This window comes from Squalius cephalus, assembly GCF_949319135.1.
Source record: "Squalius cephalus genome assembly, chromosome: 7".
NCBI lineage: Eukaryota > Metazoa > Chordata > Actinopteri > Cypriniformes > Leuciscidae > Squalius > Squalius cephalus.
In genome coordinates, this window is record NC_137128.1 from 47,408,106 (window position 1) to 47,427,955 (window position 19,850).

Here is a 19,850-nt window from a genome sequence, read left to right on the forward strand (position 1 = left end):
AGGGCAGGACGACCCAGTGTATCGTTTTTAAGATAATAAGAACAATGCATTGAAATTCTTAACTTCTGATGTAAAAATTATTTTGTCTCAATGTTAATATCTACTATTATGCATGCTTTATACGTGTAGTTTATTTATTTGTGCATATTTTTACACAAAGTTAGTGGCTGCATCTCTACAGCATTAAATATGCGCATATTACAGTTATTACAGTAGTGATTGTTCATGTTATCCATTCACCGCACGCGCGGACTCCTGCTTTTGTCTTACAGACTCCCGAATCATAAATCATCACATTTTGGTCCACGAGTGGAAGAATCGAGAAGGTGTCTGTGGCTCCTCCTCCGCGCGATAAATGAGTCCGGCGCGCGACCAGTGAAAGCCAAGTGCGACACACTTTCAGCGGATCAGGTGACGAACCTGCGCACACTCGACACACACAGCTTTAAAAGGACTTTATTCTACGCTGAGAGATAGCTACTTTTTTATTCTGCTCTGGAAACTTTAAAGGTATGTCTACTGCTGAAATTAGTCAAGAATATATTAAGTGCAATATGATTTATTTAACTACTCTGTACATTTGGATTTGAATGAATAAAAATCTGTTGTGTTAGTGATGCTCCGTTATTTACTATGTTGCAGGTTCATCATCATCATCATGCAAGTTCGTATCAACAGCGCTGATGTGAAATACACAGAGAAATACATCGAGTCTCGTTACTGTTATCACACTGCGTGTGTGTGCAGAGATGGAGACGCGCTCACTGTAAGTGCTTAATATCTTTAATAAACTGATGGATTTCTGTCTGGATTGTGAGTGTTTTATTAGGATAGTTTGTGTGAATGATAAAATTGCATTGCATTTTGTTCCTTGTTTGAGTCGCTGACATGTCACTATTTAACAACATTTTTAAACACTCCATCTCTCACAGGGAACGGGCGTTAAAGTTCTCTTAAAGAGCCAGCTCACTCAAAAATCCTGTCATCATTTACTCACCCTCAAGTTGTTCCAAACCTGTACGACTTTATTTTTCTGTTCTGCACAAAAGAAGATATTTTGAAGAATGTGGGTAGCCAAACAATTGTTAGTCCCCATTGATGTTAGAATGAATTGTTATATCATCCGCAAGATTTAGTAAAACGAGGGAACGAATTATTATATTGTGTGCACGATTTAGTAAAACGAGGGAACGAATTATTATATTGTGCGCACGATTTAGTAAAACGAGGGAGCGAATTATTATATTGTGCACACGATTTAGTAAAACGAGGGAATTAATTATTATATCATGCACAAGATTTAGTAAAATGAGGGAATTAATTATTATAACATGCACAAGAATTAGTAAAATGAGTAACGAATTATTATATTGTGCACACGATTTAGTAAAACGAGGGAGCGAATTATTATATTGTGCACACGATTTAGTAAAATGAGGGAATTAATTATTATAACATGCACAAGAATTAGTAAAATGAGTAACGAATTATTATATTGTGCACGATTTAGTAAAATGAGGGAACGAATTATTATATTGTGCACACGATTTAGTAAAACGAGGGAGCGAATTAATTATATTGTGCAGGATTTAGTAAAACGAGGGAGCGAATTAATTATATTGTGCAGGATTTAGTAAAACGAGGGAGCGAATTAATTATATTGTGCACGATTTAGTAAAATGAGGGAATTAATTATTATAACATGCACAAGAATTAGTAAAATGAGTAACGAATTATTATATTGTGCACACGATTTAGTAAAACGAGGGAACGAATTATTATATTGTGCACACGATTTAGTAAAACGAGGGAGCGAATTAATTATATTGTGCAGGATTTAGTAAAACGAGGGAGCGAATTAATTATATTGTGCACGATTTAGTAAAATGAGGGAACGAATTATTATATTGTGCGCACGATTTAGTAAAACGAGGGAACGAATTATTATATTGTGTGCAAGATTTAGTAAAACGAGGGAGCGAATTAATTATATTGTGTGCACGATTTAGTAAAACGAGGGAACGAATTAATTATATTGTGCACGATTTAGTAAAACGAGGGAGCGAATTAATTATATTGTGCCCGATTTAGTAAAACGAGGGAGCGAATTAATTATATTGTGCACGATTTAGTAAAATGAGGGAACGAATTATTATATTGTGCGCACGATTTAGTAAAATGAGGGAACGAATTATACCGTGCACACAATTTATTAAAGGAGGGAACTAATTATTATATTGTGTGCACGATTTAGTAAAACGAGGGAGCGAATTAATTATATTGTGCACGATTTAGTAAAATGAGGGAACGAATTATTATATTGTGCGCACGATTTAGTAAAATGAGGGAACGAATTATTATATTGTGCGCACGATTTAGTAAAACGAGGGAACGAATTATATTGTGTGCACGATTTAAAACGAGGGAATTAATTATTATATCATGCACAAGATTTAGTAAAATGAGTAAAGGAATTATTATATTGTGTGCACAATTTAGTAAAACGAGGGAGCGAATTATTATATTGTGTGCACAATTTAGTAAAACGAGGGAGCGAATTATTATATTGTGTGCACAATTTAGTAAAACGAGGGAGCGAATTATTATATTGTGTGCACGATTTAGTAAAACGAGGGAGCGAATTATTATATTGTGTGCACAATTTAGTAAAACGAGGGAGCGAATTATTATATTGTGTGCACAATTTAGTAAAACGAGGGAGCGAATTATTATATTGTGTGCACAATTTAGTAAAACGAGGGAGCGAATTATTATATTGTGTGCACAATTTAGTAAAACGAGGGAGCGAATTATTATATTGTGTGCACAATTTAGTAAAACGAGGGAGCGAATTATTATATTGTGTGCACAATTTAGTAAAACGAGGAAACGAATTATTATATTGTGTGCACAATTTAGTAAAACGAGGGAGCGAATTATTATATTGTGTGCACAATTTAGTAAAACGAGGGAGCGAATTATTATATTGTGTGCACAATTTAGTAAAACGAGGGAGCGAATTATTATATTGTGTGCACAATTTAGTAAAACGAGGAAACGAATTATTATATTGTGTGCACAATTTAGTAAAACGAGGGAGCGAATTATTATATTGTGTGCACAATTTAGTAAAACGAGGAAACGAATTATTATATTGTGTGCACAATTTAGTAAAACGAGGGAGCGAATTATTATATTGTGTGCACAATTTAGTAAAACGAGGGAGCGAATTATTATATTGTGTGCACAATTTAGTAAAACGAGGGAGCGAATTATTATATTGTGTGCACAATTTAGTAAAACGAGGGAGCGAATTATTATATTGTGTGCACAATTTAGTAAAACGAGGAAACGAATTATTATATTGTGTGCACAATTTAGTAAAACGAGGGAGCGAATTATTATATTGTGTGCACAATTTAGTAAAACGAGGGAACGAATTATTATATTGTGTGCACGATTTAGTAAAAACGAGGGAACGAATTATTATATTGTGTGCACGATTTAGTAAAACGAGGGAACGAATTATTATATTGTGTGCACAATTTAGTAAAACGAGGGAACGAATTATTATATTGTGTGCACGATTTAGTAAAAACGAGGGAACGAATTATTATATTGTGTGCACGATTTAGTAAAACGAGGGAACGAATTATTATATTGTGTGCACGATTTAGTAAAAGGACGGAACAAATTATATTGTGTGCACGATTTAGTAAAAGGACGGAACAAATTATATTGTGTGCACAAGATTTAGTAAAACGAGGGAACGAATTATTATATTGTGCATACGATTTAGTAAAAGGACGGAACAAAATATATTGTGTGCACAATTTAGTAAAACGAGGGAGCGAATTAATATATTGTGTGCACAATTTAGTAAAACGAGGGAGCGAATTATTATATTGTGTGCACGATTTAGTAAAACGAGGAAACAAATTATTATATTGTGTGCACGATTTAGTAAAACGAGGGAGCGAATTATTATATTGTGCACGATTTAGTAAAACGAGGGAGCGAATTATTATATTGTGTGCACGATTTAGTAAAACGAGGGAACGAATTATTATATTGTGTGCACGATTTAGTAAAACGAGGGAACGAATTATTATATTGTGTGCACGATTTAGTAAAACGAGGAAACGAATTATTATATTGTGTGCACGATTTAGTAAAACGAGGGAACGAATTATTATATTGTGTGCACGATTTAGTAAAACGAGGAAACTAATTATTATATTGTGTGCACGATTTAGTAAAACGAGGGAACGAATTATTATATTGTGTGCACGATTTAGTAAAACGAGGGAACAAATTATTATATTGTGTGCACGATTTAGTAAAACGAGGGAACGAATTATTATATTGTGTGCACGATTTAGTAAAACGAGGAAACAAATTATTATATTGTGTGCACGATTTAGTAAAACGAGGGAACGAATTATTATATTGTGTGCACGATTTAGTAAAACGAGGGAACGAATTATTATATTGTGTGCACGATTTAGTAAAACGAGGAAACAAATTATTATATTGTGTGCACAATTTAGTAAAACGAGGAAACGAATTAATATATTGTGTGCACGATTTAGTAAAACGAGGGAACGAATTATTATATTGTGTGCACGATTTAGTAAAACGAGGGAGCGAATTATTATATTGTGTGCACGATTTAGTAAAACGAGGAAACAAATTATTATATTGTGTGCACAATTTAGTAAAACGAGGAAACGAATTAATATATTGTGTGCACGATTTAGTAAAACGAGGGAACGAATTATTATATTGTGTGCACGATTTAGTAAAACGAGGAAACGAATTATTATATTGTGTGCACGATTTAGTAAAACGAGGGAACGAATTAATATATTGTGTGCACGATTTAGTAAAACGAGGGAACGAATTATTATATTGTGTGCACAATTTAGTAAAACGAGGAAACGAATTAATATATTGTGTGCACGATTTAGTAAAACGAGGGAACGAATTATTATATTGTGTGCACGATTTAGTAAAACGAGGGAACGAATTATTATATTGTGTGCACAATTTAGTAAAACGAGGAAACGAATTAATATATTGTGTGCACGATTTAGTAAAACGAGGAAACGAATTATTATATTGTGTGCACGATTTAGTAAAACGAGGGAACGAATTATTATATTGTGTGCACGATTTAGTAAAACGAGGAAACAAATTATTATATTGTGTGCACAATTTAGTAAAACGAGGAAACGAATTAATATATTGTGTGCACGATTTAGTAAAACGAGGGAACGAATTATTATATTGTGTGCACGATTTAGTAAAACGAGGAAACGAATTATTATATTGTGTGCACGATTTAGTAAAACGAGGGAACGAATTATTATATTGTGTGCACAATTTAGTAAAACGAGGGAACGAATTAATATATTGTGTGCACGATTTAGTAAAACGAGGAAACGAATTATTATATTGTGTGCACGATTTAGTAAAACGAGGGAACGAATTATTATATTGTGTGCACGATTTAGTAAAACGAGGAAACAAATTATTATATTGTGTGCACAATTTAGTAAAACGAGGAAACGAATTAATATATTGTGTGCACGATTTAGTAAAACGAGGGAACGAATTATTATATTGTGTGCACGATTTAGTAAAACGAGGAAACGAATTATTATATTGTGTGCACGATTTAGTAAAACGAGGAAACGAATTATTATATTGTGTGCACGATTTAGTAAAACGAGGGAACGAATTATTATATTGTGTGCACAATTTAGTAAAACGAGGGAACGAATTATTATATTGTGTGCACGATTTAGTAAAACGAGGGAACGAATTATTATATTGTGCGCACGATTTAGTAAAACGAGGAAACGAATTATTATATTGTGTGCACGATTTAGTAAAACGAGGGAACGAATTATTATATTGTGCGCACTATTTAGTAAAACGAGGAAACAAATTATTATATCGAAGTACACAATTTAGTAAAACGAGGGAACGAATTATACCGTGCACACAATTTATTAAAGGAGGGAACTAATTATTATATCATGCGCAAGATTTAGTAAAACGAGGGAATTAATTATTATATCGTGCACACGATTTAGGGAACGAATTATTATATCATGCGCAAGATTTAGTAAACCAGGGAGCGAATTATTATATTGTGCGCAAGATTTAGTAAACCAGGGAGCGAATTATTATATTGTGCGCAAGATTTAGTAAAACGAGGGAGCGAATTATTATATTGTGCGCAAGATTTAGTAAACCAGGGAGCGAATTATTATATTGTGCGCAAGATTTAGTAAACCAGGGAGCGAATTATTATATCGTGCACAAGATTTAGTAAACCAGGGAGCGAATTATTATATTGTGCGCAAGATTTTGTAAACCAGGGAGCGAATTATTATATTGTGCGCAAGATTTAGTAAACCAGGGAGCGAATTATTATATTGTGTGCACGATTTAGTAAACCAGGGAGCGAATTATTATATTGTGTGCACGATTTAGTAAACCAGGGAGCGAATTATTATATTGTGTGCACGATTTAGTAAACCAGGGAGCGAATTATTATATCGTGCACAAGATTTAGTAAACCAGGGAGCGAATTATTATATTGTGCGCAAGATTTAGTAAACCAGGGAGCGAATTATTATATTGTGCGCAAGATTTAGTAAACCAGGGAGCGAATTATTATATTGTGTGCAAGATTTAGTAAACCAGGGAGCAAATTATTATATTGTGCGCAAGATTTAGTAAACCAGGGAGCGAATTATTATATTGTGCGCAAGATTTAGTAAACCAGGGAGCGAATTATTATATTGTGCGCAAGATTTAGTAAACCAGGGAGCGAATTATTATATTGTGCGCAAGATTTAGTAAACCAGGGAGCGAATTATTATATTGTGCGCAAGATTTAGTAAACCAGGGAGCGAATTATTATATTGTGTGCACGATTTAGTAAACCAGGGAGCGAATTATTATATTGTGCGCACGATTTAGTAAACCAGGGAGCGAATTATTATATTGTGCGCAAGATTTAGTAAACCAGGGAGCGAATTATTATATTGTGCGCAAGATTTAGTAAACCAGGGAGCGAATTATTATATTGTGTGCACGATTTAGTAAACCAGGGAGCGAATTATTATATTGTGCGCAAGATTTAGTAAACCAGGGAGCGAATTATTATATTGTGCGCAAGATTTAGTAAACCAGGGAGCAAATTATTATATTGTGCGCAAGATTTAGTAAACCAGGGAGCGAATTATTATATTGTGCGCAAGATTTAGTAAACCAGGGAGCGAATTATTATATTGTGCGCAAGATTTAGTAAACCAGGGAGCGAATTATTATATTGTGTGCACGATTTAGTAAACCAGGGAGCAAATTATTATATTGTGCGCAAGATTTAGTAAACCAGGGAGCGAATTATTATATTGTGCGCAAGATTTAGTAAACCAGGGAGCGAATTATTATATTGTGCGCAAGATTTAGTAAACCAGGGAGCAAATTATTATATTGTGCGCAAGATTTAGTAAACCAGGGAGCGAATTATTATATTGTGCGCAAGATTTAGTAAACCAGGGAGCAAATTATTATATTGTGCGCAAGATTTAGTAAACCAGGGAGCGAATTATTATATTGTGCGCAAGATTTAGTAAACCAGGGAGCGAATTATTATATTGTGCGCAAGATTTAGTAAACCAGGGAGCGAATTATTATATTGTGCGCAAGATTTAGTAAACCAGGGAGCGAATTATTATATTGTGCGCAAGATTTAGTAAACCAGGGAGTGAATTATTATATTGTGCAAACAATTTAAAGTCTCTAACTCCAAAATGTCCCTTCATGCTAATAACCCTGAGGGCTAAAGACACATTTTTTTGCTCTTATTCTTTGGTTCAAGGTGATTCAATTGCATGTAATTTTCTGTCATGAAAAATCGACTTTTTCCGAACTAGTTATCAAAATTATCAAAGTTATCAAAAGTTATCATTCTCGAATAACGTGCACACTAATTTGATGAAGAGCACGCCAAATTGGACTCAAATCTCTGCGGTGCTTTAGCGTATTCAGACCAAATTTGGTTCATGTCATAATAAGGTGACGTTGCATTTCAGCACAGCGCCACCTACTGGCCAGGAGGTATGAAAATTGCTCTTTATGCTTATAACTTCTGAACAGTTTGCCTAAAAAACTGGTCTCTTTTGATTCAGAGCAGAATACCAAGTCGAGTGACACCCAATGTTCCCATATCGGCCATTCTGGGCGTCGGCCATTTTGAATTTGCGCATGCATTAGCGTATCATTACGAATCTCGGTGTGTGTCGTCGGCACCGTGCCCTGAAGGTCCTCAAAAAGTTCCGGAACACCGCCACCTTCTGGTCAAAATTATAATGAAGTTTAAAAAAATGCTAATAGTTTTTGATTAATTTAGCCTATTTTAATGAAACTTGACAGATTCCTTGAGTCACGCCGAGAATTATGACACCAGTTATTGCTATATCCGGTCGAACTAGCTGTCCGCCATTTTGAATTTCTTTGAAAAAGTACTTTTTTAAACTCCTCCTAGACCGTCGGTCTGGTTTTACCGAAATAGTCTCAGATCATCCTGTGTGTCATTGGCTCCTCACAGTGACCACACAACAGCGCCACCTATTGATCAAAAGTGATAAGCAATTTAATCATCCTTAAAAGCTCCCAGACGTGCTTCCAATAATCATCATGCGCACGATTTAGTAAAACGAGGGAATGAATTATTGTATCGTCCGCACGATTTCGTAAGACGAGGGAACGAATTATATTGTGCGCACAATTTAGTAAAGCGAGGGAATGAATTGTTGTATAGTAGGGGAATTACCGTTAAACCACATAAAGAAACCAGTAAGCTCAATGAAGACCAGGAGTAAAAATTCAAGTTCAAGTTCTCCACACTTCTAGAGGCCATAGAAAATGAGTAAGAGGATCCAGCCTCGAACTAACTTAAGATTCACAAACACTATACAGATAATCAGTTGACGTTGAGTTTTACAAGAGTCTTGCAGCATCCGAACATCGTATTCTGTTCTTTATGCAAATTAGACATTATCTTTTGTTCTATATACAAGACATAACATCCACAAGGACTCTTCTCATCTGGGAGACTCTGTTCTGTCACATGCCTCGAAAAATAATAAACAACAATATCTTTTCCATTCAAGGCTGAGTTTTTGTCAGGACTTCACTGGAACTGGTACAAACTTCTACACATGATTCACTAAAAAGAATTACGGTGTAATACTGGAAACACTTTACAATAAGGTTAATTAGTTAACATTAGTTCATATATTAACTAACATGAACTAACTATGAGCCATACATTTGTTACTATATTAGTTAATCTAGGTAATATTAGTTATTAAAAATACAGCTGTTCATTGTTTGTTCATGTTAGTTCACAGTGCATTAACTAATGTTAACAAATACAACCTTTGATTTTAATAATGTATTGGTAAATGTTGAAATTAATATTAACTAAGATTAATAAATGCTATAGAAGTATTGTTCATTCTTAGTTAAGGTAGTTAAGCAGCGATCTCTGATATTTTGAATTGGACTGCAGTACCTATGTCCACCACTAGCCAATCTTACAGACTGCACCTTTAACTAATGAACAGTATTGTAAAGTGTTAGCAACATATTTTTGTTAGCTGTGACTTTTAAATGTGTGTGTTGTTCAGGTGACGCCGTCCAGCACCGAGTTCACCTTCCGCACGGAGAGGACGGTTCCCAGACTGGGAGTGATGCTGGTGGGATGGGGTGGGAATAACGGGACCACGGTCACTGCTGCTGTCCTGGCCAACAAACTGGGCCTGACCTGGAAAACCAAGACTGGTGTGAAGGTACAATTCAATTCAATTCACATTTATTTGTATACAACAGAAATAACCCTAACCCAACAAAATGGAGCAAATGCAATATTAATTAAGTATTAATCTGTGGAAGAAAAGACGTGGGTAACAAGGTCCCATTAATAAACGTTAGTTTGATCGAGTATTTAGTAATCTTTGTAAATATCTTGTATTGTCCTTCTTTCAGAAAGCGAATTACTACGGCTCACTGCTGGAATCTTCCACGGTGTGTTTGGGATCGGGACCTGACGGAGAGGTTTACGTTCCCTTCCGAGATCTGCTGCCGATGGTGCATCCCAATGACATCGTGTTCGACGGTAAACACAGCGATAAAGAACAAACATTTGATGAAGGTCGTTTTGAGCCGGTCTTTGGCCCCTATTTTAACGATCTAAGCTCATGTTCTAAAGCAAGTGCACTTAGGGCGTCCGAATCCACTTTTGCTAGTTTAACCACGGGACAAATGGTCGGCGCTCCCGGCGCATGGTCTAAAAGAGTCGTGTCTATTCTCTTAATGAGTAATGGGTGTGTTTTGGGCGTGACGTGAAATAAACCAATCAGAGTCTCGTCTCACATTCCCTTTAAAAGCCAGTTGCGCTCGCGCCATGGCGGATTCGCTATTTACACGGCGGAATTTGAGAGCGGAAAAACTGAACGCTTCTCTAGCGAGGAAACAGATGTGTGTGTGTGTGTGTGTGTGTGTGTGTGTGTGTGTGTGTTTGTGTGTGTGTGTGTGAGAGAGGTTAAAGCTCAAGCAGACCATCTACGGGACAAGCCGGATTTACCATATCTTTATGTACACAATATTAATACTTAATACTTTTACATTGTAATCCTTTTATTTTTAATACTTGGCATGTTTGTGTGCCGCTGTGTGTGTAATAAGCAGAGTAGCAGAGTGTGTGTAATTAGCAGAGTTTGCATGCGTTGTTGGACCCGCCTATAGACGCACATTATTAACGCGCCTTTTAAATAAAAATAAATAATATTGCGCCATAGACTTTAGAGGGTTCAGTCGGTCAACGGCTCAGTGTATTTCTGTTCCTCAAAATAGCAACGCTCCATCAATGCTCCAGAACACACACTCGTTCTCAGACCAGCAGCTCATGCACACAGATGAGCGCTAATGCATTTGCTATTTTAACAGCGCGGCGCAGGACGTGAAAAATGAAAACTGCGTCGGGCTGAAACTAGCAAAACACACTCGCGTGACGCCTGGCGCTGTGTGTATGATAAAGCCCATCATCTCACACTCCTGTTGTTGCTCATCACTGATGCAGGCTGGGATATCTCGTCTCTGGATCTGGGCGGGGCCATGGAGCGCGCGCAGGTTCTGGATTGGAGCCTGCAGGAGAAGCTCCGCCCACTCATGGACCAGCTCAAGCCCAGACCCTCCGTATACATCCCAGAATTCATTGCTGCGAACCAGGAGCACCGGGCGGACCACCTCATCAGAGGAACCAAAGCAGAACAGGTGCACTGGTTACTCTCTACCGGGACTGTGGTTATTACACATTTTGGTAACATATTATAATAAGGTTTCAAGTAATTCATTGTAACATGTTACTAATATTTTTACTCAACATAATTTGAATTTTTATTACACACACACTCACACACACACACACACTCACACACACACACACACACACACACACACACACACACACACACACACACACTCACACACTCACTCACTCATACTCACACACACACACTCTCACACACACACACACACACACACTCACTCAAACTCACACACATACTCACACACACTCACACACTCTCTCACACACACACACACACACACACTCACACACTCTCTCTCTCACACACACACACACACACACACACACACACTGACACACACACTCTCACTCTCACACACTCACTCACACACACACACACACACACACACACACACTGACACACACACACTGACACACACACTCTCACTCTCACACACTCACACACACACACACACACACACACACACACGTTCACTAATGTTGCAGATGTGTGTGTGTGTGTGTATCAGGTGGCTCAGATCCGCAGGGACATCTGTGACTTCCGACAGAAGAGCGGCGTTGAGAAGGTCATCGTTCTCTGGACCGCAAACACTGAGAGATTCTGTGACGTCGCTCCAGGCGTGAACGACACCGCGGAGAATCTGCTGAACACCATCGAGGTGCGCGTTCACTCTAACGCTAGACAACAGCGGGTTACACTTTAAGGTGTCATTGTTAATTATATATTTAAGTACTGATTAATAAGAATTAACTACATGTACTTACTATAGGATTAGGGTTTGGTTGAGGGTTAGTTGCATGTAATTATGCATAATTTACTGATATTACTATGGTACGTACATGTTACATATGTAACAATGACACTGTAAAATAAAGTGTTATACAATAACATTACATCTGTTAACAAGACACTCTCTACACACTCGCTACACACTCTCTACACACTCACTACACACTCGCTACACACTCACTACACACTCGCTACACACTCTCTACACACTCGCTACAGACTCTCTACACACTCGCTATACACTCGCTACACACTCGCTACACACTCTCTACACACTCTCTACACACTCGCTACACACTCGCTACACACTCGCTACACACTCACTACACACTCGCTACACACTCTCTACACACTCTCTACACACTCGCTACACACTCGCTACACACTCTCTACACACTCACTACACACTCGCTACACACTCACTACACACTCGCTACACACTCGCTACACACTCGCTATACACTCGCTACACACTCGCTACACACTCGCTACACACTCGCTACACACTCGCTATTACACTCTCTACACACTCTCTACACACTCGCTACACACTCGCTACACACTCGCTATTACACTCTCTACACACTCACTACACACTCACTACACACTCGCTACACACTCTACACACTCGCTACACACTCGCTACACACTCGCTACACACTCGCTACACACTCGCTATACACTCGCTACACACTCGCTACACACTCGCTACACACTCGCTATTACACTCTCTACACACTCGCTATACACTCACTACACACTCGCTACACACTCGCTACACACTCGCTATACACTCACTACACACTCGCTACACACTCGCTACACACTCTCTACACACTCGCTATACACTTGCTATACACTCGCTACACACTCTCTACACACTCGCTATACACTCGCTATACACTCGCTACACACTCGCTACACACTCTCTACACACTCTCTACACATTCGCTACACACTCGCTATACACTCGCTACACACTCGCTACACACTCTCTACACACTCACTACACACTCACTATACACTCGCTATACACTCGCTACACACTCTCTACACACTCGCTACACACTCGCTATACACTCGCTACACACTCGCTACACACTCTCTACACACTCGCTATACACTCGCTATACACTCGCTACACACTCTCTACACACTCGCTACACACTCGCTACACACTCTCTACACACTCTCTACACACTCGCTATACACTCGCTACACACTCTCTACACACTCGCTACACACTCGCTACACACTCGCTATACACTCGCTATACACTCGCTACACACTCGCTACACACTCTCTACACACTCGCTATACACTCGCTATACACTCGCTATACACTCGCTACACACTCGCTACACACTCTCTACACACTCGCTATACACTCGCTATACACTCGCTACACACTCGCTACACACTCTCTACACACTCGCTACACACTCGCTACACACTCTCTACACACTCGCTATACACTCGCTACACACTCGCTACACACTCGCTATACACTCGCTATACACTCGCTATACACTCGCTACACACTCGCTACACACTCTCTACACACTCGCTATACACTCGCTATACACTCGCTACACACTCGCTACACACTCTCTACACACTCGCTACACACTCGCTACACACTCTCTACACACTCGCTATACACTCGCTACACACTCGCTACACACTCGCTACACACTCGCTACACACTCTCTACACACTCGCTACACACTCGCTATACACTCGCTACACACTCGCTACACACTCGCTACACACTCTCTACACACTCGCTACACACTCGCTATACACTCGCTACACACTCGCTACACACTCTCTACACACTCGCTATACACTCGCTATACACTCGCTACACACTCTCTACACACTCTCTACACACTCGCTATACACTCGCTATACACTCGCTACACACTCGCTACACACTCGCTACACACTCGCTACACACTCTCTACACACTCGCTATACACTCGCTACACACTCGCTACACACTCTCTACACACTCTCTACACACTCGCTATACACTCGCTACACACTCTCTACACACTCGCTATACACTCGCTATACACTCGCTACACACTCGCTACACACTCGCTACACACTCTCTACACACTCGCTACACACTCGCTATACACTCGCTACACACTCGCTACACACTCGCTACACACTCTCTACACACTCGCTACACACTCGCTATACACTCGCTATACACTCGCTACACACTCTCTACACACTCGCTACACACTCGCTATACACTCGCTACACACTCGCTACACACTCTCTACACACTCGCTATACACTCGCTATACACTCGCTACACACTCTCTACACACTCGCTACACACTCGCTACACACTCTACACACTCTCTACACACTCGCTATACACTCGCTACACACTCTCTACACACTCTCTACACACTCGCTATACACTCGCTATACACTCGCTACACACTCGCTACACACTCTCTACACACTCTCTACACACTCGCTATACACTCGCTATACACTCGCTACACACTCGCTACACACTCTCTACACACTCGCTATACACTCGCTATACACTCGCTACACACTCTCTACACACTCACTACACACTCGCTACACACTCTCTACACACTCGCTATACACTCGCTACACACTCGCTACACACTCGCTACACACTCTCTACACACTCGCTACACACTCGCTATACACTCGCTACACACTCGCTACACACTCGCTACACACTCTCTACACACTCGCTACACACTCGCTATACACTCGCTACACACTCGCTACACACTCTCTACACACTCGCTATACACTCGCTATACACTCGCTACACACTCTCTACACACTCTCTATACACTCGCTATACACTCGCTACACACTCGCTACACACTCGCTACACACTCGCTATACACTCGCTACACACTCGCTACACACTCGCTACACACTCACTCATTTCAACTCAGATCAATATTTCGTGTCTAATTATTTACTTATGTGGCAAGTAGCCGTGTAATAAGAGGATAATGTACATCCAGCCGGTTGTTATCTCAGAATAAACCCCCTTCAGGTGTGTGTGTGTGTGTGTGTGTGTGTGTGTGTTATCTCAGAACAAACCCCCTTCAGGTATGTGTGTGTGTGTGTGTGTGTGTGTGTGTGTGTGTGTGTGTGTGTGTGTGTGTGTGTGTGAGTGTGTGTGTGTGTGTGTGTGATCTCAGAATAAACCCCCTTCAGGTGTGTGTGTGTGTGTGTGTGTGTGATCTCAGAATAAACCCCCTTCAGGTGTGTGTGTGTGTGTGTGTGGCTGATGAAGAGCTGATCCTGATCTCCCTGTCGGGTTTATTCTGAGATAACAGCCGGCTGGATGAACATGATCTCTTACTTAACATGAACTACCAGAGATAAACTCCTGTATGACTGTGTCGGGATGCTTTAACTGTCCTCTCGTGTTTCGGCACAGACGGGAGGGGAAGTTTCTCCCTCCACCATGTTTGCGGTGGCCAGTATTCTGGAAGGCTGTGCGTATATTAACGGCTCCCCGCAGAACACGTTTGTCCCGGGAGCCGTGGATCTGGCCGTGCAGCGAGGAGTCTTCATCAGCGGAGACGACTTCAAATCCGGCCAGACCAAACTCAAGTCGGTTCTGGTGGACTTCCTCGTCAGTGCTGGAATCAAGGTAAGAGAACCACTTGATGATGTTTCTCTACTAGAACAGGTTTTCCTGCTGTAATGTTGATTATTCTCCTCATATTCTCCATTGTTGCGGCTCCTCTCTTCCCAGTCTGTCAGTAACGCTCTGTTTACTTCCTGTCTCTATGAAGCCCCTCCTTCTGAAAAGCACACTGTGCTCTGATTGGTCGGCTGGATCAGTGTGTTGTGATTGGTCGAGCGCTTCGAGTGTGTTTGGGAAATGCCCCGCCCCTTACCATAACCGCCAGTTTAACACACTACTGACTAACTCAACCAGGCCCCGCCCCTTTATTCTGCGCATGAATTATTATAATGAGGAATATTGTGACGTGTTCGTCGCGTTTCAGGGGTTCAGGAACACTGACTCTGATATAGAGAAGAACTGGAGCTTCTTCATGATCATTACACACTAAACACAGATGAACATGAGGAAAAGCAGAACAGATGCTCTTTAACAAATGTATTGGTGTCTCTTTTTTTCTTTAAAGCACAGATATAATTTTCTGGTATAATTTTTTATTTTGAATGTTTTCAGCCAACTTGTATAGTGAGTTATAATCATCTCGGGAACAACGACGGGCTGAACCTCTCGGCGCCGCAGCAGTTTCGCTCCAAGGAGATCTCGAAGAGTAACGTGGTGGACGACATCGTGCGGTCCAACCCCATCCTGTTCCGGCCCGGGGAGAAGCCTGACCACTGCGTGAGTGTGTGTGTGTGTGTGTGTGTGTGTGTGTGTGTGTGTGTGTGTGTGTGTGTGTGTGTGTGTGTGTGTGTGTGTGTGTGTGTGTGTGTGTACTACCAGTATCCTACAAGGAAAGATGCAATGTAAATATAATATCCGAGCTAAATCAAATGTCTCCTGTGGATTGTGTGTCTGAACAGGTGGTTATTAAATATGTGCCCTATGTGGGCGACAGCAAGCGTGCGATGGACGAGTACACCTCCGAGATCATGATGGGAGGAACCAACACCATCGCCATGCACAACACCTGCGAGGTCAGCCGCTAATCATGCAGGAATGTTCAGCAATAAGCGTGTCTAATTAACTGAAATCATCAAAGAAGTCAGGACTGTTGATTATGAATACAGTGGATCGCTTTTCATGCAACTCTGAATCAACACGCAACAATGCTACATGTTTCTAAATGTCATAATCATTTGTTAACAAACAAGTATTCATTACTTCAATGAGTTCATTGTTTCTGCATTAAATGATTACATTGTTTAAATTAATAGCTTTTTCGCTAACTGTGATTTTGTATATGTACATTTTCTGTAAAGCTGCTTTGAAACGATGTGTGTTGTGAAAAGCGCTATACAAATACATGTGAATTGAATGTATTGTGCTGATTACAGGACTCTCTGCTGGCCAGTCCCATTATCCTGGATCTGGTGATCCTGACAGAGCTGTGTCAGAGAATCACGTTCTGCACTCGTGAGGATCCGGTTTTCCAGAGTTTCCACAGCGTCCTGTCACTGCTCAGCTTCCTGTGTAAAGCCCCGCTCGTGCCACAGGGGGCGCCGGTGGTCAACGCCTTCTTCCGTCAGCGCGCGTGCATCGAAAACGTCATGAGGTGAGAGGAAATCTGTGGCGACCGCCTTTAACCCTCCCTCGCGCTCTGGAACACATCTTTCCCTCGCGGGTCAAAATGACCCGAAGCCCTAAAATTATACTTTTTTTTTTTTTTGTCCAGAAAGCTTATTTTATTACATTTTTAGAATATTTTCTCTATTTTTTAATGCAATTTTTTGGGAGATTTCTGGTTATATTATTCTTTTATTTACCTTTAAATTACTAGATTTGATCAATAAATAATAAATAAATAAATAGTAATTTAAGCACATTCCTCACATTCATTCAACTTAAATTGAAAATTACCCACAATTTCATGCATAAACCTTTTAATTCAGCTCTAAATTTCTTACATAGTGTGTCTTTGCCAACCTCTTGTGGAACAATAATAATATAAGATGATATTTCATGACTCTAGATGTCCTTATATCTCTATATGGAGTAAATGAGCTGTTCCGCTGGGTCCTAAAGCCAATTAACTTCAGTGTGCATTCAGATATACATGTAGACATTATAAATGTCTTTAAATTACATTTTAAAACAAAGTTTTAGCATTTTAGGTTTGAATTTTGAGCATTTTTAGTTTTTACCCGTGTATTCGTGGTTCAAGTGCGACAAAAGTCCTGGAGTCTCGGACCCCTCTGATAAAACACCAATTTTTTTTTTTTATTGTTTAGGGTCAGAATGACCCGAGTGAAGGATGAGTGTTAAATCATGCCTGATATTGAGTGTTTGTGTGTGTTGTGCAGGGCTTGTCTCGGTCTCCCGCCTCAGAATCACATGCAGCTGGAGCACAAGATGGAGAAGAGCTTCATGCGTTCCCCGGAAAACCACATCCAGCATCCCGTCCTCATCAACGGGAAGATCGACCACATCAGCGCTTATCAGTCCGCCAAATACATGGAGATCAAAAGTCATGAGAAGATGCAGCACTCAGTCTCATAGAAACCTCGAAGCATGACAACAAACCAGACCTTAACGTTTACCACTGTTTTAAGTAGAAGTTTTGCATTACAGTCCTTTACGAATGCACATCCCTAACTGATTTATGGATATGCATCTGACTATGAAAATATGAATGGCTTCTGTTCTTGTTTAGTGAGTACTGTACTTCTGAATCCATGCTTTCTCAACCATTTTTTTCCAGGTTTTGTACATTATTAATGCACTGAGGAAAAAACACTAGTTTCTGTTGGTGAAACAAAATGAAGAAAAAACATCATTCCTGAAAAGTTTGGTAAATAAATGCAGTAGAAAATGATGATGAAAGTCATTGGGTTGAGTCATTTCGGGACGGGGTTTCGCTTTTATACTAATATAAAAATATAGCACAAAACTGGGAGCGACGGAGAAAAATAAGTAATATTATTCAAATGAATGAATTAGATTAAAATCGCTGACTAAAAATTATTTTTTTAAAAATGTGATTCAAAGAAAAATAGTTTTTCATTTATTAAATAGATTAAAATAAATACAATGACACAAATTAGACTTAAATAAATAACAATTTTAACAGGATATTAGGCTACCATAGTGAGTGGATAAATATTAATAATTTTAGATTCATAATAGTTTTTCAGAAATTGGGTTTTTGTAAACGATGCCTTTTAAATTTTAGAATGGTGACGATTCACTGATTGGCTACTAATATTCCGATTTAATGGATTTAACAACTATTTTTGTTTAATAGTGACTATTTTATTTTTATATTTCTTCGTCTTACTAACATTTAGATATTTGAACGAATAAAACGGCGAAAACAAAGACACCGAGCGATGTTAGCGCGAACACGTTCTCGGACGGGCGGAAGCGGAAGTGATGAGACCTGATTTGTTCGTGATCCATAAATGACTAAATCAAAAGACATTTCTCGCTGCTTTTCTTCTCCCGTTCTGTGTGAACGTGTTTTTCAGCCCCTTGTTCTGCTGTGTGTGAAATTAGTCTGTTTTCAGCCATGAAAAAAAAAGTTTTGCAAAATGTCTTAAATTACAGTTTGCATACTCTGTAACACCCTGTAACACTGTAAACAATAAACACTGGTGTATTGAATAGGTCCGCACGTTGTGCACGTGGTACGATATGTAAATAATTGTCATAGGCAAATAACCTGTGACGTCAGTTCATTTCACTGTGTCTCGCACACAGGCTGTTACATACGTAAAACAAACATAAATGCATTTCTTTTTTCACTTCATACAGTCAATAAACATCCTTTTGTAAACAACGGAGATCTAGACATGTAAGTTCGAGGTTGGAGTGTTACTCGACAGCATCCTCACATCAACATGACATGCATTCCCGGTAATCGCCCATAATGTATTACACATCACAACATCTCTCCTGTTTAACAGAATATTCTTAAAAATATATACAAAAATATGTCA

At 39.4% G+C, this 19,850-nt stretch overlaps 1 protein-coding gene across 2 annotated transcripts in view; it reads left to right on the forward strand.

Annotated features, from left to right (window-relative positions):
* Window positions 1-19,850, forward strand: part of LOC307161972 (inositol-3-phosphate synthase 1-A-like) — a 21,718-nt gene extending 1,868 nt beyond the window's left edge. Inside the window, exons 2-12 of one of the 2 annotated variants that reach the window (XM_079876985.1) lie at window positions 273-512; window positions 648-766; window positions 9,714-9,875; window positions 10,072-10,201; window positions 11,165-11,358; window positions 11,923-12,072; window positions 15,664-15,879; window positions 16,429-16,593; window positions 16,776-16,889; window positions 17,250-17,467; window positions 18,216-19,850. In XM_079876985.1, the coding sequence (XP_079733111.1) occupies window positions 659-766; window positions 9,714-9,875; window positions 10,072-10,201; window positions 11,165-11,358; window positions 11,923-12,072; window positions 15,664-15,879; window positions 16,429-16,593; window positions 16,776-16,889; window positions 17,250-17,467; window positions 18,216-18,411 (1,653 nt within the window). In that variant the 5' untranslated portion in view covers window positions 273-512; window positions 648-658 and the 3' untranslated portion in view covers window positions 18,412-19,850. Of the gene's footprint in view, window positions 1-272; window positions 513-642; window positions 767-9,713; window positions 9,876-10,071; window positions 10,202-11,164; window positions 11,359-11,922; window positions 12,073-15,663; window positions 15,880-16,428; window positions 16,594-16,775; window positions 16,890-17,249; window positions 17,468-18,215 lie in introns of both variants that reach the window. The other variant, XM_079876984.1, reaches the window with a different exon arrangement.